The sequence below is a fragment of the Gorilla gorilla genome, chromosome 12 (assembly GCF_029281585.2).
Source record: "Gorilla gorilla gorilla isolate KB3781 chromosome 12, NHGRI_mGorGor1-v2.1_pri, whole genome shotgun sequence".
Taxonomy (NCBI): Eukaryota; Metazoa; Chordata; class Mammalia; order Primates; family Hominidae; genus Gorilla; species Gorilla gorilla.
Window position 1 is genome coordinate 138,168,656 of NC_073236.2, and position 21,408 is coordinate 138,190,063.

Consider the following 21,408-nt stretch of genomic DNA (forward strand, 5'->3'; position numbering starts at 1 on the left):
ATTTACAATCATGGCAGAAGGTAAAGAGGAAGCAAGGCACCTTCTTCTTCACAAGGTGGCAGGAAGGAGAAATGCAAGCAGAGGAAATGCCAGACACTCATAAAACCATCAGATCTTGTGAGACTCACTCACTATCATGAGGATAGCATGGGGGAACGCCCCCATGATTTAATTCCCTCCACCTGGTCCTGCCCTTCACAGGTGGGAATTATGGGGATTATAATTCGAGGTGAGATTTGGGTGGGGACACAGAGCCAAACCATATCCAGTTGTATTCTGTTTATGAGGGTGACAAGCCTGCAAATCTTAATTTATTTCCTCCTTTGAATGGCACCTTTTGGGGCACTCTCTGATGAGGCAGAATGCCCTTGTCTGTCCAGGGCGTTGAGTCCATGGTCTACTGGGGCAACCCAATTCCAATAGGATGCCATTCAGGAAGGGGGTTCTTCCCACTTTCCAAAACCCCTCCTTCTGCAGTGAAGGCCTGCTGCTCCGTGGCTGTCCATGAGGGATAGACGGCAGCTCTGATGCCAGCTGTGGATGAAGTACTGGGGCTGGGGCTCAGCCGAGGGCTGAGTAGGCTTAGAGGTCATGCCGCCTGGATCTGAGCCCTAAAGAACAACGCATGTGCCAATGCAGGCTGCTTAGAGTAGGAACCCGAGGCACGCTCTGCACCTGCACGGGCGTGGCGTCCCCCTCAGGAAGCACTCAGGTCTGTGTCTGTTCTCACTGGCTCCTTTGTGCCTTTCTTTATCTCTGAGATGAGTAGTTGCTCCTAACAGCATCTATTTGGACCTGATGTCAAACATGAATGTGAAGAGTTCCCATTTATTCTCACTGACTCGGCTGATGAGAGAGGTGACTTCCCAGATGTGCCCCGGGATGGACCTTCCTCTATTCTAGAAGGGATGGGAATGCACTGAGCCGGAGTCCTCCAGCTCTGCAGCTCTCGGGGTCAGATGATGAGCTCCAGCCCAGAAGCTGTTCTGTGAGCACCAGGCCTGAGCTCAGAGACAGGCAGCTGCTGACTCAGGCAGCTTAGAGCCTGATGTTCTTTAAACAGGTTAGACCCGGAGCAAAACGTACCAGAAAACAATGTGCGCCCACAGCCAGGAGCCCTCCTTGCTGCCTGTGCCTCGGCCACTGCCCGGGGAGTATGGAGGAGGAACGTGGGGCAGGCCAGTTCTCCAGGGCATAAAGCGGCCCTGCCTGATGGCCTTGGCCTTCCTGCAGCAGCCTTCATGCCCCTTGCATTTTCCTTTAGAAGGTCCTGACTTTCCCGTGCCTCTCAGGCCCGCACACCCTCAGGGAGCATGGCCAGGAAGGGGAACTGGCCCAGACCCCGTGTTTTCTTGTCCACTCTGACCCAAGAGAAAGGCAGACTTCTCCCAGTGCGCCATGACATGTTCAAGACACACTGACACGAGGATGCAGACCTGTGCACAGAGCCCAAGCCAGAGATGACACAGGGCTGCAGGCCTGTCCCAAGCCCAAGCCATGATATAACTGAGAAGTGGGTGCCCACGGCCCAATGTTCTCTCTGGAATGGGAGCGGAGGAAAGAACGGTAGAGTCAGTGCTCAGGCCCGCAGCCCGGTGATGAGGGTCCTGCACAGGGAGAGATCCAGATTTAAATCTGGTAAAGAACAAATCCAAGAGAAGGAAAAAAGAAACTCCGTCCAAGCCTTTAAATTTTACACCTGTGCCGGATGGGGAAGACCGCCGCGCCTGTGCCGGATGGAGGGAGACCGCCGTGTCTGTGCCAGATGGAGGGAGACCGCCGCGCCTGTGCCGGATAAGGGGGAGACCGCCGCGCCTGTGCCGGATGGGGGGAGACCGCAGCGCCTGTGCGGGATAAGGGGGAGACGGCCGCGCCTGTGCCGGATAAGGGGGAGACGGCCGCGCCTGTGCCGGATAAGGGGGAGACCGCCGCGCCTGTGCCGGATAAGGGGGAGACCGCCGCGCCTGTGCCGGATAAGGGGGAGACCGCCGTGCCTGTGTCGGATAAGGGGGAGACGGCCGCGCCTGTGCCGAATGCGGGGAGACCGCCGCGCCTGTGCCGGATAAGGGGGAGACCGCCGCGCCTGTGCCGGATAAGGGGGAGACCGCCGCGCCTGTGCCGGATAAGGGGGAGACCGCCGCGCCTGTGCCGGATAAGGGGGAGACCGCCGCGCCTGTGCCGGATAAGGGGGAGACCGCCGTGCCTGTGTCGGATAAGGGGGAGACCGCCGTGCCTGTGCCAGATGGAGGGAGACCGCCGCGCCTGTGCCGAATGCGGGGAGACCGCCGCGCCTGTGCCGGATAAGGGGGAGACCGCCGCGCCTGTGCCGGATAAGGGGGAGACCGCCGCGCCTGTGCCGGATAAGGGGGAGACCGCCGTGCCTGTGTCGGATAAGGGGGAGACCGCCGTGCCTGTGTCGGATAAGGGGGAGACGGCCGCGCCTGTGCCGAATGCGGGGAGACCGCCGCGCCTGTGCCGGATAAGGGGGAGACCGCCGCGCCTGTGCCGGATAAGGGGGAGACCGCCGCGCCTGTGCCGGATAAGGGGGAGACCGCCGCGCCTGTGCCGGATAAGGGGGAGACCGCCGTGCCTGTGTCGGATAAGGGGGAGACCGCCGTGCCTGTGCCAGATGGAGGGAGACCGCCGCGCCTGTGCCGAATGCGGGGAGACCGCCGCGCCTGTGCCGGATAAGGGGGAGACCGCCGCGCCTGTGCCGGATAAGGGGGAGACCGCCGCGCCTGTGCCGGATAAGGGGGAGACCGCCGCGCCTGTGTCGGATAAGGGGGAGACCGCCGTGCCTGTGCCAGATGGAGGGAGACCGCCGCGCCTGTGCCGGATAAGGGGGAGACCGCCACGCCTGTGCCGGATAAGGGGGAGACCGCCGTGCCTGTGCCAGATGGAGGGAGACCGCCGCGCCTGTGCCGGATAAGGGGGAGACCGCCGCGCCTGTGCCGGATGGAGGGAGACCGCCGCGCCTGTGCCGGATAAGGGGGAGACCGCCGCGCCTGTGCCGGATGGGGGGAGACCGCAGCGCCTGTGCCGGATAAGGGGGAGACCGCCGTGCCTGTGCCAGATGGAGGGAGACCGCCGCGCCTGTGCCGGATAAGGGGGAGACCGCCGCGCCTGTGCCGGATGGGGGGAGACCGCAGCGCCTGTGCGGGATAAGGGGGAGACGGCCGCGCCTGTGCCGGATAAGGGGGAGACGGCCGCGCCTGTGCCGAATGCGGGGAGACCGCCGCGCCTGTGCCGGATAAGGGGGAGACCGCCGCGCCTGTGCCGAATGCGGGGAGACCGCCGCGCCTGTGCCGGATGGAGGGAAGACCTCTCCTGCCACTCTCTGCAGAAGGGGTTGCGTGTTACCTCTCAAGCCCAGGAGTGTTCTTACTAAAACTTGGAAAGGTATTTTTCACTGTTCAGTTGTAAGAATTCAAATTAGGACAAACACAATTTTATTTAATTGAGATGATGAGTTTTCCAATTTGGAATGTGTTTAAACGCTATTTGGGGTCCAATTAGTGTGACCAGCACAATTCCTATATGGCTGAAAAATCCATTCTTACGCTTGGCAGCCTGAAAAGAAGTCTGCCCCGGGGTCTTCACCTCACACAAACGCAATCAGAAGTCCGGACACCTGGCCGGGTGCAGTGGCTCACGCCTGTAATCCCAGCACTTTGGGAGGCCGAGGCGGGCGGATCACGAGGTCAGGAAATCGAGACCATCCTGGCTAACACGGTGAAACCCCGTCTCTACTAAAAATACAAAAAAGCCTAGCGTGGTGGCAGGCGCCTGTAGTCCCAGCTACTCGGGAGGCTGAGGCAGGAGAATGGCGTGAACCCAGGAGGTGGAGCTTGCAGTGAGCCGAGATCGCGCCATGGGCGGGGAAAAAAAAAAAAAAAAAGAAGTCCCGACACAGGTCCCTTCGCAGTCTCTAACGCAGTCTTCCTCCGGGGGTGGCCCAGCACCAGCAGAACGGCCGAGGTGCCTGTGGGGTCTGCTGTTTCCCCAACCGCATTCAACTGGATTGAGTGTGGCCTCAGTTTCAAGGGCTGAGGCACCCAAGCTGGGCACACCCAAGCCTTGGTTCTGGACTCCACCATTCCCCAGACACATCTCATCCGATTCAACTCAGTTCACACCAGAGCCCGGAGCAGAGACAAGAAAAGCTTGCCCTCGGCCCCAGGGGACACCCAGAAGTTGCTTGTTATCAGAATCCAGAAAAAAAGAAAACTGCCGCTGAGGAAGAGAGAGCAGGGGACTCAAGTGCTGGGCACGGCCCGGGCAAGCGGCATTTGTGTGAACCACATGAGTGCTGAGAGCCTGAGTTCGAGACCCCACAGTGGGGGCCTGGAGCAAGGAGCCCGAGGAGTCTCGGTGGGAGTCCTGCAGACACGGGAGGTGGAGGAGGGAAAGGAGCACTCCCGGCACAGGAAACAGCAGGAGCAGAAGGAGGATGGCTCGGAGCCGGCTGGGAGGCTGGGATGCTGCCCGCCGTGGCCCAAACAGCAGGCATTTGTCAGGGAGGTGGGGATGGGGGTATTTGAGTATAAAAGGGAGATCGTGTTTTCAGGACACGCTATTCACAAGAAACCCCCCAGCTCCTGGTTCGAGGGCCCAGATGGACCAGCGTGAACAGCCCTGTGCAGCTTGACTTCTAAGATTGGCAGGTCAGTTAATCCCACAGCCTGCACCACTTTCAGAAGATGGCTGTTCTCCCTGGGGCTAAGCCTCTCTGTGATCCAGCCTCCCTGGTCAGCACGGGCATGGGCAGGAGGCGGTCCTCCCTGCACGAGGACACTTTCCTTGGGGTTACACCCTTCCACCACCCCACTGCTAACGCCTTGGGATTCCCACCCATTTTACACTTCTTCCGGAAATGTTTTCTAAACACATCACGCCATCAAGGTACTTAGTCTAGTCCAGGGATTGGCAAACATTTTCTATAAAGGACCAGATGGCAAATATTTTAGGCTTCTGGACCACGCAGCTGTGTTGCAGTGTGACAGCCTCACAACACGTGTGAGTGTGACCCTGTTTCAACACAGCGTCACGTGGTGCTGCAGTCGGAATTTAATAGCTCTTATATGTTACAAAATGCTGTTATTCTTTTGTTTTTGTTTTTTTTCTTACCACTAAAATATGCAAATGCCATTCTTAGCTCAGTCTTAGCTTTCAATGTCAGGCCCCAGGCTAGATTTGACCTTTCTCTACTCCAGGTGTGGTCAGAGACTGCACAATCTAAGAAACGCTGAGGTCTGGAAAGACAGAGAGTGTGGACAAGTCTGTAAAAATGCGGGTTTGGGCCTAGACTGGCCATCAGGCTGCTGCTGACGCAGGAACTTTCTTGGGAAGATCCGGGAATGCACTGCTTCCTAGCAGCCTGAAAAACCTTTGGTGTTTCTTAAACAATCAAAAACAGAACCCACCTTCGTCAGAGGGCTCCCTGCTTTACCACAGGCAACTCGATGTTTCTGGAAATGCAGACTCAGACTCGCCAGCGCACATCACTGACGACGGCCGAGGTGGCCGGCCCAGCTCCCAGCCAGGCCCCCACACCCACTCGTGACACGGGCCCCTCCCTGTGTAAGCACCTGTGATCAGGGATGCCTTCTGAGTGCCAGGAACCATGTCCTGTGGCTGCTGTGGGTTGGGTTTGGAAGGGAGACACCGACCTCTGTGCCCCTCCCCAGCCTGCTCAGCCCCCTCCTCGGAGGAGGCCTGGTGTATGAGGGCCTGGGCGGAGCCCCTACATCACCTTTCTCAGCAGTGCTGTCTCCCATGACCGCCACAGCGTGCTGGCCAGCTCCAAGACGTTCTGAGAGGGCTCCCCTTTACTCTGGGCCCCTAAGGCTGGGTCAGAGGCCCCAGGAATAACAAATGTCTTCTCGCTGCAAACTTGCCTCACATCTCAGTGTGAGTAGATGATATGGGCAAGGAGCATTACTCCCATTTTCCAGAAAAAGAGCCCACAGTTTGTCTGGCTAGGATAGTAAGGAACGGGCAGCAGTGACCCTGAGACACTCAGCTTCTTGCCACCCTGGAGGAAGGCTCAGGCAAGCAAATGTGTCCACGTGCAAGAAGCCCGGGGCCCTGCGTGTGTGGGCTGGAGATGCAGGAGATTCAGGGGCCACGGGGGATGCACTTGAGGGAGGTGAGGCTGCAAGACCTGGCAGATACCCGTCGGTTCTGGTTTTGGGTCTCCAGACATTCCCTCTGACCCTGGACGGGGCTCACCAAGCAGCCTGGTTCAGGAGATGATCATTTTGGCCAGGGCTTTGATGGGATGTTTGTTCAAACTGCATATTTTGTTCCACAGCTAAGCGGATTTAACACAATGAGATTTGTTCCATTTTGAGAAAAGCAAAGCATTTTTAAGCATGGGAGCCCCGCCACCCCCATCCCAGCCACAGACCCGGGTAGCACGGGAAGGAACAGCCTAACTCCTGAGTCTCACAGAGATTCCTGAACACAGGAAGATATCTCTGCCTCTGCAGAAGGGGCTAGACTTTCCAGCAGAGAACATAAGTTGAAGGAGGAATGGATCTAAAATGTGTCCCCAATAATTTTTCTGGGGACAATGAGACAGGGTGCCACCCCTGCCTTGGTCACCCCACAGGCTGCTTCTCCGCTAAGCCGGGGGAGCAGTTGGACTTCCGTTTACTCTGGGCCCCTAAGACCACATCATAGGCCCCAGGAATAACAAACGTCTTCTCACTGCAGACACACTGCACAGCTCAGTGTGAGTTCATAATGCAAGGAGCATTATTCCCATTTTCCAGAAAAAGAGCCCACACTTTGCCTGGCTAGGATAGTGGAATAGCCAGAAGCACCTCTGAGACGCTCAACCAGAAGCAAGCTGGGCTGGGCTCATCCAGGAGGGCCCGCTGAGGGCCAGCAATGGCGAGGCCTCTGCAGGGTTCCCTGAGCACAGACAGGAGGGGCTGAGGGGCCTGTAGCAGCCACCGTCTAGGAAAGCCACCAGATGCAAAGGGCAGGAGCCGCCCTCTGCTCAGGGAAACTGCAGAGGTGCCCATCCTGCTGCTGGCCTTCCCCCTGCGTGTACCTTTTTAAAAACCTTGGGACCTGGGCCATGACGCCTCATTCTAGATTAGATTCCGTCATAGAAAACCTACGTCTGCTTACACTGACATCATCTCTAGTAAGGTCCTAGCCACAGCTGCCACCAGCTGTGAGTGCAGGCACGTGGCCTCCCAGGAAGGGCTACAGAACGCTCTGGAAGACAAGCACCGGGCACGCAGCCCTTCGGGGCCCACCCAGGAGTCGTGGGAGGGCAGGCATCCACTCCTGAGCCTGCAAGGGGGCGGCTGGGAGGGGAACATTAATTTGATAAATAACCCCAAAGAACACGAATGAGAAGGTCACCCAGGACGTGCATGGAAATAAATCTGTGTGATTTCGGTGGGTTCTCCACAGGGGACCGTCCCTGCAGGAATAGTGGGGGCTGCGATTCCTTCCAAGGAGAAGGCTGGCCCTCCCCACTTCATCCTGGAGGGTGCCTCTGAGGTGCTTCAGTTTTCTAACAGAGGGTCTGGGCCTGAGGCTGGTGACTGGGAGAACCCAGGATTTGACCCAGTACAGCCAAGGGAGGGCCAGAACATAGGAGAAGGCAGGGCCGACAGGGAGAGGAGGAGAGACTCTCGTGAGAGGACTTGGGAATGACACGTCAGGGAAGGAGAGGAGCAGGCAGGCCAGGCAAGCCAGCCCTGGACTCTGCGGGTCGGCCCGGTCTTCCAGGAAGAAGCCCCAGATCATGCACGGCAGAGGCACCCTTGGGTGCCCAAGGCAGACACCCCCATGGGCAGGGCAGCTCCCCGCCTGCTGCGTGTGAAGCTAGTCCTGTGCAGTTATAGGCAGAGGCCCTGAACTCAAGCCCCTTGACCTTGGTGATACTTAAATTATCTCTGGAATATGTGAGGAAGGGTCCATGGTGGGCCTTTTTCCTTAGAGAAATGCAGGAAGACCACCCTGTGGGCACAGTGCCAGCCTGGTGCCATCTGAAGAGACAGTGACACCGCCACACAGAAATGAGCATTGGAGGACTTAGCTGTGGCAGAATTTTATTCAGGCTAGAAAGGAGAAGTATTCGCATCAAGTCAGTAGAAACTAAGCCCCCTACACACTGCAGTCCCATCAGGCCGGCTGAGAGAACAGGATCGCGCAGGGAAACAGTCTCAGCTCCCCAGTTGTCAAGTGCAATGAATCCAAAGCATAGGCAGCAGGTCCTTCAATGACAAGCTCTCACCGCGGAAGCCTTTTTCTTTTCCTTTTTTTTTTTTTTTTTTGTGAGACGGAATCTCGCTCTGTCACCCAGGCTGGAGTGCAATGGTGTGATCTCAGCTCACTGCAACCTCCGCCTGTCGGGTTCAAGCTATTCTCACGTCTCAGTCTCCCGAGTAGCTGGGATTACAGACGCCCGCCACCACGCCCGGCTAATTTTTGTATTTTTAGTAGAGACGGGGTTTAACCATGTTGGCCAGGCTGGTCTTGAATTCCTGACCTCAAGTGACCTGCCTGTCTTGGCCTCCCAAAATGCTGGGATTCCAGGCGTGAGCCACGGCGCCCGGCCCGAAGCGTTTCTCCTTCAGCGAGAGGCCCCTCCTTCGCACCCAGTAGACTGTGGCCCCCGGCAACGACCACGCGCTCCTAGGTGCTCCTGGTGTTACATGTCACGCACACTTGTGCGTTTCAGATTACCACGATGGAGAGCAACCTGAAGACCATCGAAGAGGAGAACAAAGTGATTGAGCAGCAGAACGAGTCTCTCCTCCACGAGCTGGCGAACCTGAGCCAGTCTCTGATCCACAGCCTGGCTAACATCCAGCTGCCGCACATGGTAAGTGACTGAGCACGCAAGGCAGGAATGTGGAGTCCTCCACAGCGCGCAGCCTAAAGTAGATGCCGTTTTTATCGTTATTTTCATGGTTCTTCAGCCTTTGGCAAATGTTTGTGGTTGCCACCCCGAAACCATACCATTAACTGCTAGAAACATGGGCGGGGCTGACCCCAGAAACCTAAGTGTGCTCTGAGCCGGCCTTTGAAATAGTGTAAAACCAGGGGCACTATGCTATGATACTATTTTATGCTTTTGTAAATATACTATTAAGAAAATAAAAGTTGTATATGAACTACTATTTAATATCTCGTAGGATCCAATCAATGAACAAAATTTTGATGCTTACGTGACTACTTTGACGGAAATGTATACAAATCAAGATCGTTATCAGAGTCCAGAAAATAAAGCCCTACTGGAAAATATAAAGCAGGCTGTGAGAGGAATTCAGGTCTGAACAGCTGCTGTAGTGATGAAACTCTTGCTTAAAAAGGATGCCTCTTGTTTTTTGCTGCTGTAACTTACCAGAAAGTGTTCTATATTTATTTCTGTTTGAATTTGAAACAGTGTTATGCTTACAAGACTTCATAATGATTTTATGTCTTGCTTTAAAGATAGTACCTGCAGAATAGTTTTTGAATACACCCACATTTTGTACGTTTCCATGTAAGCTGACATAGTGTTCTGCCATGTAATGTTTATAGCTGCTGATGTATGCACATTTGGGGGTATATCTATTTCTGAAGAGGTAAGCTGATCAAAATAAATAGAGTGTAAATTCTTTTTAATGCTTTAGTGATTAAATGTTTTAGTATTTTGAACTGAAATGGACACACAAACACACACACACACACACACACACACACAGACCCACAGCTTTGAATGATCATGTTGTGGCCGAGCAGCCGCTTTTTAGACGTTCTCATTTTGCCTCATGTTGGAGGACTTTATGGAATTTAAGAAATACATTTTGTGTGCATATTGTTTCATAGCAAGAATTCGTTGCAAAAATGCTTTATTTTTGAACAATGCTTGGAAATATTATGTGACTTTTTTGTTTGTTTGTTTTAGGAGGATGGTGTATGGTGGGGGCAATAAATGAGGTTTTTTGCATTCCAAGGAAATGGCATATGGATTAACTGTAAGAAATGAAATAAGTAATTTATTGTAAGACAACATCAAGCCATGGAAACTTGGCAGAAGATTCAAAGCAGCTTAAACAGCACTTTTAAATTAACTCCTAAGCATTACATGGTGTGACTATGGAAACTCCAGTTAAGACAGGATCTTATCAGAGGTGGACAACGTGAAGATTTCCTTTTCCATTTTCAATAAACTTTGGAACAACCTTCTCGTATCTCCCCTAGAGTTTCGTGCCCCTCTGAACTGTCTGTTATTGCAATGTAGTTTATCAACAGAATTTGTGTGTTTTCGATTTAAGCTAAAAGATAATTTAAGAACATTTATTTCCCCTTTTCACTTTAAAAAATTATGATTATTCCTATTATTGTTATGAACCTTCTTATTTTACATTTGAGGGATAAAGGCAAATGATTTGTGAGTCTTCTAGTTACTGGACCGAGTTTTCTGCTGGATCTGGTGGGAAGGCAGCTCGGTAAAGTTTGTCTCCTGCTCCCCCCGCCCGACTTTGACTCTGAATAAGCATTTGGTCCTATTCAGAGGACTCTTACCACGACGTTTCTGTTCTACACTTGGTTGGAGACCAGTTGACCATAGAGCATTTGCAGAGCCTCGTTGTTTGATTTCTTGTGACTATTCTAAGAACGAATGCAATCAGATTTTAAAAGTAACTAAATATACTTCAGCACTTTTTTGCTTTAAACTAGATCATCTTAGACTTGTTTATACCTTCCAGATTTGATTGTTTTACTCCCAATGACTGCACTATATGTATGCATAAGACCACTTCTGACCGCTGTGTTCCCCCTTCTGAGTAGTCCTTTGACGACGTGTTGTGTTTTCTGATGTTGACTTGAGTTCCATTTAGTAGCATCTCTTCCTTCCATGTCTTGATGTTATGCAGGAAGTACAGACGTACTTTAAATTTTTGTTATGAAATAAAAAAAAGATGGGTTTTGTAAAAATAAAAAAAAATATTTTTAGCAGAACAGGACTTACAGGGTCATTGTCCCCACAATGTGCCAGTCGACTATTTGCACTTACCTTGTCCTATATATCCGTACGGAGGTGTGCAATTCCTCGTGTCAGTAGCCTTGTGACACTGAACCTGGATGGATTATAGAGGAGCCCTCACGGCTGATCAATAATGTTGCGAAGGGAGACTACAGGGATCTCACGACAAATATTCTGATACAATACTCAACCTCGGTATATATATATATGTGTATAAATATATGTATATCCCAGCGGCACTTTATACTGTTCACTGTACAAAAGCTTACAGTTTTCCACAAGGACTTTAATAACTAGCTGGGAAAAGACGATGTAATTACTTCGGGGCTCTGCGGAACCTTCTCTGTACAGCGCCCCCTTTCTGTTGTGCTATTGGTTGCAGCTGCCATGCTCAGAATGCGTTTTGAGAGCTGAAGCAAGGTGCTTGCAGTCACCTGAGGCCGTCCGTGTGGCCCAGGGCCCCAGCTGCCTTTAGGGCCCCCATTGTTCATAACAGCATATGCATTTCCCCACCGCGTCGTGTCTGCAGCTTCTTTGCCAATATAGTAATGCTTTTAGTAGAGTACTAGATAGTATCAGTTTTGGATTCTTATTGTTATCACCTATGTACAATGGAAAGGGATTTTAAGCACAAACCTGCTGCTCATCTAACGTTGGTACATAATCTCAAATCAAAAGTTATCTGTGACTATTATATAGGGATCACAAAAGTGTCACATATTAGAATGCTGACCTTTCATATGGATTATTGTGAGTCATCAGAGTTTATTATAACTTATTGTTCATATTCATTTCTAAGTTAATTTAAGTAATCATTTATTAAGACAGAATTTTGTATAAACTATTTATTGTGCTCTCTGTGGAACTGAAGTTTGATTTATTTTTGTACTACACGGCATGGGTTTGTTGACACTTTAATTTTGCTATAAATGTGTGGAATCACAAGTTGCTGTGATACTTCATTTTTAAATTGTGAACTTTGTACAAATTTTGTCATGCTGGATGTTAACACATCTTACTCTAAATAAAAAAGGTGTTGCCACATTTGTAGCACGAAGGATCTCTAACCCAGGTCTGCGTCTTCACTTGAGTCTGGGAAATGCTGTCTGGGGCCCCGTGGGATCCACTCGAACCCTTTCACTCCAACTTAGTTGCTTTTAACATTTTTACCAGTTTGATTCTCAACTCCGAGGCATATAGAAGTCAATGACTTTTAGAAAACTATGTGAGTGTCTCGGCATCCCCACTGGGCCGTCCTTTTCCCATTTGCTGTCGCTCCTGCCCCTCGCTGGGCTAGGCCATCTGAGAGCGAGCCTGGACGGAGGACGTGGTGCCTCCCGGCACAGGGCTCCCCTGGGCAGGGAATTCTCCACCAGCAGCCCTGCAGCCACCACACGTGGGGGCATTGCCGTTGTGCATGCGTCAGCATCTCAGCGCGCCCAGGCAGGGCGGTCACGTCCTTTGTAGAGCCTTTCTTCTGGAATCCAGTCGAGGAGGTGCACTGCTCCCAGCTGCTCCGTCCCTGTCCCTGTCACCTCCTTATTACTGAGCAGACTCTCAGCCTGCCTGTCTCCCAGAGGAGGTGCACTGCTCCCAGCTGCTCCGTCCCTGTCCCTGTTCCTGTCCCTGTCACCTCTTATTACTGAGCAGTTTCTCGGCCTGCCTGTCTCCCAGAACACAGACAGTTTTCAACTGCCCAGGGCCATTGTTTTACAAAATGTCCCAAACTGGCTGCCACCTCCTGACTGATTCGGGTTAACTGGGAGACGTGTCCTTCTCCAGTTTCACGTCAGGGGAGCAGAAGGACAGGCAGCCCATCGTTGGTTACCTGGGTGTTGAAAGATGATGCCTTCTTACTTCCATGCTGTTGGCAAGGATCTCGGCAGCAAGTCACCCATAAACTTAAATTGCCCTTCAAATATAATTTAACAATGAATTACCCAGTTTCACATCAACTATATTAGTAAATGTCATGGTTTAAAATTCCAAAAATACCCTCCTCTCATAGATACAATCACCCAAAATATAAAATTTGAGAAAGGGACTCTGATAATCTTAGTTAAATTTCATAATTTATTCCCAGTGGTGCCTTCAGCTGCTTCACGATTCAAGGTCCTCTGAGCACTTCTTATAAGCTAGTGTGTTCTGATGGCTCATTTGCAACAGCACTGCTTCCTGGAAGCACTGGTGATTGCAGTGAGTCCCCCTCCAGTCCTTGGTAGAGTCCTCAGAGCTGACAGAAGAGAGAGGCGACTCTCACTCCTACCACCCTGCATCTCTGTCTCTCTAGAGCCGCAGGGTGGAAGAAGCTCTGTCAAAGGCTGTCTTTAGGAACAAGCCGAGTTAATGATGTGCTGGCTCAGGCCTGTCTGTTAGGATTATTAAAAGCTATTTGTCCATAGGAACAGTTTGCCTGAGAATTGATGTAAATATTTTAGAAAGCAATTTCACAATATTTTCAAAAATCTTAGAAAATTTATATTTTGCCTCAATCTCAGTCTATACTAGAAATACCAAAACAATTACAAATGTACCAAAATCAATAAAAACAACCCTAAAGTCCTATTACAGAGGAATGATTAAGCAATTCATGATCCATGAATTTTGTGGAGTACTAGAGAGCTCTTAAAATAATGGCTATAAAAACCTTTTAATAAGGGGATTATGATAAAGTAGGTGAAGAGTACAGAAAAAAATTACAAATGCATGAAGGGGCAAGTTATCAACAAAAAGAGTTGGACTCTGTAAAATATTTGAAGAGATTTATTCTGAGCCGAATATGAGTGGCCATGGTCCACGATACAGCCCTCAGGAGGTGCTGAGAACATGTGCCCAAGGTGGTCAGGGCACAGATTGATTTTATACATTTTAGGGAGGCATGAGACATCAATCAAATACATTTAAGAAATACTTTGGTTTGGTCCAGAAAGGTGGGACAACTCAAAGTGGGGGCTTCCAGGCTATCGGTGAATTTAAACATTTTCTGGTTGACAATTGGTTGAGTTTGTCTAAAGACCTGGGATTGATAGAAAGGGAATGTTCAGGTTAAGATAAAGATTGTGGAAACCAAAGTTCTTGTGAAGTCTTATAGTGGCTCCCCTTAGAGACAATAGATGACTAATGTTTCCTATCAGATTTTATTTTATTTATTTATTTATTTTTGAGACGGAGTCTCACATTATTGCCCAGGCTGGAGTGCAATGGCACAGTCTCGGTTCACTGCAGCCTCTGCCTTCTGGGTTCACGCAATTATCCCGCCTCAGCCTCCCGAGTAGCTGGGATTACAGGTGCACACCATCACATCGGCTAATTTTTTGTATTTTTAGTAGAGATGGGCTTTCACCATGTTGGCCAGACTGATCGTGAACTCCTGACCTTGTGATCCTCCCACCTCAGCCTCCCAAAGTGCTGAGATTAGGCGTGAGCCACTGTGCCCAGCCTTCCTATTCGGATCTTAGTTAATCTCTTCAGGATTGAGAAGGCCTGGAAGAAAAAGATCCAGTTATGTTAACAGAGATTCTTTACAGATGCAAAACTTCCCCCTACAAAGAACAGCTGTGCAGGGCCATTTCAAAATATGGCAAAGATACATGTTTTGGGGTAAAATATTTTGATTTTCTTCCTTGTCTTGTAATGTTATGCCAGAGTCAGGGTGGAAAAGTAAGTCATGATATATAGGTTAAATAAAACCCATCTGATGAGAATTTATAGTTTGCAGGGCATGACTCCCCAGACCCCTTCAATAGGAATTTGGGCAAGATAAAAAAAATCAGAGTTTAGTCCTCAGCCTTAGCAAAATAAACTTCTGAATTGGTTGAGACCTGTCTCAGATACTTACTGGTTTACACAACACAGCTGGGTAATGAGGCAGAGCTCAGGGTCTTAAGGGAGAAGCAATTTAAGTACATGAAGATAATCAGGCTTTCATCCTTTGTGTTTCACTTACTATGACACACACAAGTTATCAGTCACTGTTCAGACACTGGGTCAAGTGGGAAACAACACAAAGAAAACATCCCATCCTAATAAATGTAGTTGGCGTAGACCTCCTTGTATAATGATAAAACAGGCACACGGCAGCCCCTGAGCACCCTCATTTTCAGTATCAAATAGAGTGGCCTAAGGGGAAGCCTCACTGTTGGTCCTAATGAGGCCTCCCCTGTGTGAGGCCAAATGTGGGGCGTGCTGGACTTTCCTCTGGATGGAGTCACCTCTGGTCTCTGACCCCATCCTTGCGTCCTAGTTTCTTTTCATCCTCTTGTTGCTTTTTAATTAAATGAGTTTTTCTTTCTAGAGCATTGTCTGTGTCCCTGCAGTTTCTTCGAATCTTCATTGAGCAACGTAAGATAAGGAAATGAAGAGGGATCAGTACTACCCACAAACACAGGGGTGTGTGCAGATGGCCAGATAAAGGCGGGAGATCAATCAGAGAAGGAAAGAAGAGGGAGGGGCCGGTGATGGAATCAGGAAATTGAGAATTCCATCTTAGGGCCCGAAAGAGAGATAATCGAAGGTAAATCACGGCTATCAATACTTAGGGCCCAACAACTGTCCCCGCCTTCCACCACAGCTTTGTTTGCTGGCCGAATATGGTGGGAGGCCGGCCTTCCTTAGGATCCGTCCCTCCCCTCGGAGGCTGGCAGCCTTGCCCAGCAACAGCAGAGAACCATGCTCTTTCCACAGGCCGCCAACAAAACATGTGAAGCATCTGATAAAAACCATGAGCGATCATAGTGCTTCCCTTTTCTAAGGAACAAATTGTCTCCTTCTCATGTGTGAGATACAAACAGCAGGCATTCAACTCATTTGCCCTCTTTGATATGTGGGGAACAAAACCACCCAAGACCGTCTGGGGAGAGAGCCAGAGACATGCCATCGTTAAACGTCTCGCATGGGTCAGCCCCAAGCGAGGTGTCTTACACAGTTGTCCCCACAGAAGGGGCCTCCTGACACCTGAACAGCATCCGCTCCGGGACCCAGCTTTGTCAGGCATGTCTGACGGCAGAGGCCTTTCCCCAGGGCCCAGCTTTGTCAGGCATGTCTGACGGCGGAGGCCTTTCCCCGGGACCCAGCTGTGTCAGGCATGTCTGACGGCGGAGGCCTTTCCCCGGGACCCAGCTGTGTCAGGCATGTCTGACGGCGGAGGCCTTTCCCCGGGACCCAGCTTTCTCAGGCATGTCTGACAGCGGAGGCCTTTCCCCGGACCCAGCTTTCTCAGGCATGTCTGACGGCGGAGGCCTTTCCCCTGGACCCAGCTTTGTCAGGCATGTCTGACGGCGGAGGTGTTCCTGAGAAGTGTCTCACTGCAATGAGACGGGTCATGGAGAAGCCCAATCCTCTCCTCATCTTTTCCCAAAGAGAGAGCCTCTGCCCCTCTACCCAGGAGGGGACCCTGTTGGAGTGAACAGGATTCTGTCTCTCTGCTATACTAGGAGTGGCCTCTTTAAAGAGAGATGTGGCCTAAGAATATTAGAATCCAAATAAGATGTCACCTATCCAGAAAAGAAGGTTTAAAAAGAATACGGCGTTGTCACATCCAAAGATCTTCAGAACTTAGGAGCTAGTTTAAAGTTACATAGAATTTAGTGCAGAGGTTAATCGGAGGATATAGAAGTCTAGATGGAGGTTACTGACTTTACAAAGAAACTGAAAAATTGAGGTTGTGACACTACCTTAAAATGAGATCATAACTCAGGCACCATGTGTCTCCCCAGACACTCCCAGCCTGTCTCTCTGACGGTTTACAAAACCTCATCAAGCTGGGAAGGCCACCCCCAAAATTACTTGGGAGCCTCAAATTGTTTCCTTAGTAGGGTGGAAATAAGCAAAGACTGCCCAAGTGACAACAGACAGAGGCTGCTTATCCCGAGCTCCTCAGAGTTAGGAAGCCGACCACCATCACCTGCGTTTTCGCAGAGACTCCAGCAGGCTGGGCGTGGGAGCTTCCCAGGGAAGGGAAGGCACCCGGTGAGCCCCGATGGAGGCTGCTGGCCTGGGAGCTGGGGCGGCAAATGGAATCGGGGTGTCCCGTGTGAGTGTCAGGGGAGCACGTTCGTCTTTCTCGGTCTGTCCTCAATGGGACGTCAGGGCAGGAGTCGGGGCAGCTGTGAGTTGTTAAGCTCTGACCAGCTGGGGCTGATTGCTACGGCACTGTTGCTCAGCTTTTTGGATCGTCACTAGGGACAGCGATCAGGATTCCTGCACGTCTCATTTGCAGATAGCAGGCGGGCATCCTGGGCTGCTCATTGCCGGTAAGGGCTTGGTTTCCTGTGCTGGTTGTGGGTCTGATGTCTGCTTTTACATGTGGTCGGTCCATTGTCCGCTTGAATTTTCATCTCTCAGTCGTAGGCATCTTTCAACGTTGCAAAAATTAGAATGAAGAAATAAAGCATTTTCTGTGTTAGAATTAGGCATATTTAGCATTTTAAGAATTGAAATATTTAAGAGAATCTGATCAACTAAAGTGATGCCTCAGCCGTGAGACTAAAATTTCAATTGTGTATTTTTGTTATTGGTGTAATTGTGATCCCTCCACACGTGCACCCAGGCTCATTAAAAAAACACAGCCCCGCTGCTTATCAGCTTTACTGTCAAAAAAAAAAAAAATACAAGGATGCAACAGACAGTGGAGCTTTTAGGGGAACGTGAGCACGTCGCACTTGTAAAATCTGCGTGGAAGGTTTAATGACGTTCAGTTCACCACTTCGTGGACGGGACCGAAGGTTAATCAAAGGACCCCGAAATCTCGATTGCTCACACCTGTCGTATTTAAATAAAAGAACAGCTTTTGTAAGTTGAGCTTTTAAAAGCTTAAGGAAAGGCTGGGTACTATGGCTCATGTCTGCAATCCCAGCACTGTGGGAGGCCGAGGCGGGTGGATCACCTGAGGTCAGGAGTTCGAGACCAGCCCGGCCAACATGGCGAAACCCCATCTCTACTAAAAATACAAAAATTAGCTGGCTGTGGTGGCTCACGCCTGTAATCTCAGCTACTCAGGAGGCTGAGGCTAGAGAATTGCTTGAGCCAGGGAGGCAGAGGTTGCAGTGAGCCGAGATCATGCCACTGCACTCCTGCCTGGCTGACAGAGTGAGGCTCTGTCTCAAAAAAAAAAAAAAAAAAAATTTTTTTTTGAGCAAGGCCTCAAAGAAAGCGAAGCGTGTATTATCTTATTCTCACCTCCTCGGTGCTGGGAAAGACCTGCCTTGACCAAAGTCCGCTCAGACTCCTTAGGCTTTACCTAAGCATTGTCCTCGCCCAGCTGTGGCAAAAATATTATGTTGGTTTAGAGAGAACCCCCACCCTCCACACCTGACCCCCTCCGTAGCTAACTGGGTTCCTCATCTCTCCCCATCCCCAGGTGACACCCGATCCTCCTGCTGCCTTCAGCAAGAGTCCTGTGTGCTGTGAGACCTTTCCTCACTCACCATAAGGTCGCGACCTGGCTGACACTCCTAGAATGAAAGGCAGGTTAACAAGAGAAAAACACGACGCATTTCTTTAATCCAAGTTTTATGTAGCCCCTGAGGCTTCCAAAGGAAGACCCAAAGACCAAGGGGAAACTGAGATTCTGCTCAGACCCCATGAAGACGGGCGGCCATGCAGAAACATGATGAGACAAAGGGAGAGGTCGCCCAGCAGGGGCCCCAGCAAGGCCACTCCGTCCATGCTCCTCTCAGCCTCTCTGGGTAGCACGCTGTGGGGGCTCAGGAATCGACACCCCAAAATGTGGGGCTTTGACGTGTTGAACTGAAGAAACAGCCTCTCCAGGTCTCTCTGATCACCCTCCCTCATGTCCCATCTGAATCCCCTGCGTCCCAAAGCACAGGGTGAAGCTGCTCTCTGAGTCTGAACCCACCAAAGAAGGAAACGATCACCCCTGTCTCTTCCCTGAGTTTTTCTCAGCTGGATTCCTGTCACGGAAAGAAAGACCAAAGTCTCAATCCACCTGGACAGACGTGTGTCATAAGCCATTGTCTGCTCTGTGGGCCCAACAGACATTGCCTCAGATCACTGTATATTCTCCAAGCCCACTGAATTTCCTAAAGGGCATTTACTGCCCCCTAAACTCATCCACACGCCCCACCTCCCTTTCCCCTAAAAGGGCGGGTGTATCAGCGTCTGTCCCATCGCATGGTGAGGCAGCCACTTCCTCACCCCGTGCATGTTCCTATCTGCGTGCCTTTACTCTTATTAATCGTCCTTTCACCAGTAGACTTTTAGCAAACCTTCAGAGGGTAAAAAGGGGGTTTTCCCTTGGCCCCTACAGTTTCTTCCTTCTGTCTATGGGACAGGACCCTTCTGGAATGAATGTCTTGAAGGGAGAAGGGAGAGAGTGACCTTTCCAGGCTTTTTGGCTTGCTTTTGGGGAGGGGGCCTCTAGTTTCTAGGACCTGCCTAGGGGCATAGGAATTCCAGTTTCTACGACTGCTTTAGGGGAGGCTGAGGAGTGAGAGAGCAGAATGAGAGACCGCAGCCTAGCGTCAGAGCCTTTCAGCATCCTGCAACTCAACACCACAGCCAAGGCATGTACCTTGGGGTATCATGCTCTGAGCCCCAACATCTGCAAAGGTAGGTGTCATTGTCTCCTTAGTGCACCACAGGAAACCAGCTGAGAAAGCCAAATGCTTTGTCCCAAGTCACCGGGCAGGTGTGTGGCAGTGCAGAGAGCCCGGTCTGAGCCCCCTGCACCCTGAGAGCTGCCCCCAGATGAAGAGCCCAGGGGAGCATGTGAGCTCCCTCCAATGCACCACTTCCTTCTGTGAGACATCGGCCCATGTGCGTGAAGGGGACAGGAGGCAGGTGGTCCTGTGGGTGACTCATGGGAAGAACAGCACTGTGACCACAGCAAGCTTGTAGCTCTCAAAAAAAAAAAAAAAAAAAGGAACAAAGGAAAGAAAATTAAAAGTTAGGGCTGAAGGGGGAGCTGGAACTAACATCAGAGGCTTTAAGTGTCTGCCACTGGGCTAGAAGGTGAGGTGGCCCCTCCCTGTGTGACATGGAGCCCAAGACAGGCTCTCCCTGTGTGGGAACTCGTGCAGAGCCTGCGGTCCCCATTCACGGCCCCGCAGGACCTCACCAGGAGAGACTGCAGCAGCTCATCAGAGTCTGTGCTCTCCTCCTGGGGCAGGTGGGGCTCCAGTTCCCACACCCCTTCTCCTCAGGTGGAGCCTAAATAGAGCAGTCAGATATCAATCAGGTAACGGCAAACTGGTTTCTAGCTAATGGAACGTTAAGTGGGCAGGACTGCAGTGGAGGGGAGAAAAAAATAAAATCCTTTTCCTCTACCCATCACAGTTTCCACAGCTGCGGCCTTGTAAACTAGACTTGCAAGAAACAGGTTAACATGAGAAAAACAGAAGTTTATTCACACGTGCCTCTCACAGGTACCTACAGCAGCACCCAGTGTTGAGAGTGCCGGGGTGGGTAGGACTTGTGCTTATCCATCATCTCAGACCCAAACAAAGGAAAGGAGTTTTGAGCTTCTGGGTGCAGTTGGCAAATTACAGGAAAGTGAGCAGGGAAAGCAAGTAGGCCAGCCTCTGCTGGTGAGCCTCTGCTGGTGAGGCTCTGCTGGTAAGGCTCTGCCGGTGAGGCTCTGCTGTTGATGCTCTGCTGTTGATGCTCTGCTGGTGAGGCTCTGCTGGTGGGTCTCTGCTGGTGAGGCTGTGCTGCTGATGCTCTGCTGCTGATGCTCTGCTGCTGATGCTCTGCTGGTGAGGCTCTGCTGGTGAGGCTCTGCTGGTGAGGCTGTGCTGCTGATGCTCTGCTGCTGATGCTCTGCCGGTGAGGCTCTGCCGGTGAGGCTCTGCTGCTGATGCTCTGCTGCTGATGCTCTGCCGGTGAGGCTCTGCCGGTGATGCTCTGCCGGTGAGGTTCTGCTGGTGAGGCTCTGCTGGTGAGGCTCTGCTGCTGATGCTCTGCCGGTGAGGCTCTGCTGGTGAGCCTCTGCTGGTGAGGCTCTGCTGCTGATGCTCTGCCGGTGAGGCTCTGCTGGTGAGCCTCTGCTGGTGAGGCTCTGCTGCTGATGCTCTGCCGGTGAGGCTCTGCTGGTGAGGCTCTGCTGGTGAGGCTCTGCTGCTGATGCTCTGCTGGTGAGGCTCTGCTGGTGAGCCTCTGCTGGTGAGGCTCTGCTGCTGATGCTCTGCCGGTGAGGCTCTGCTGCTGATGCTCTGCCGGTGAGGCTCTGCCGGTGAGGCTCTGCTGCTGATGCTCTGCTGGTGAGGCTCTGCTGGTGAGTCTCTGCTGGTGAGGCTGTGCTGGTGAGGCTGTGCTGGTGAGGCTCTGCTGGTGAGGCTGTGCTGGTGAGGCTCTGCTGGTGAGGCTGTGCTGGTGAGGCTGGCCTGCTGATTCAAGTCTGGCTTACTCCCCAGTAGGAGTTGCTGAGACTTCTGCTCTTCCTGGTGCAG

General features: G+C 51.4%; 1 protein-coding gene across 19 annotated transcripts in view; it reads left to right on the top strand.

Annotated features, from left to right (window-relative positions):
* MYT1L (myelin transcription factor 1 like) overlaps positions 1-12,069 on the top strand; it is a 539,395-nt gene extending 527,326 nt beyond the window's left edge. For 14 of the 19 annotated variants that reach the window (XM_031006771.3, XM_055378703.2, XM_055378698.2 and 11 more), the window contains 2 exons: positions 8,708-8,851; positions 9,165-12,069. In XM_031006771.3, the coding sequence (XP_030862631.2) occupies positions 8,708-8,851; positions 9,165-9,305 (285 nt within the window). In that variant the 3' untranslated portion in view covers positions 9,306-12,069. Of the gene's footprint in view, positions 1-8,707; positions 8,864-9,164 lie in introns of those variants that run through there. The other 5 variants (XM_055378700.2, XM_031006814.3, XM_031006819.3 and 2 more) reach the window with 2 other exon arrangements.
* The last annotated feature ends 9,339 nt before the right edge of the window (positions 12,070-21,408 follow it).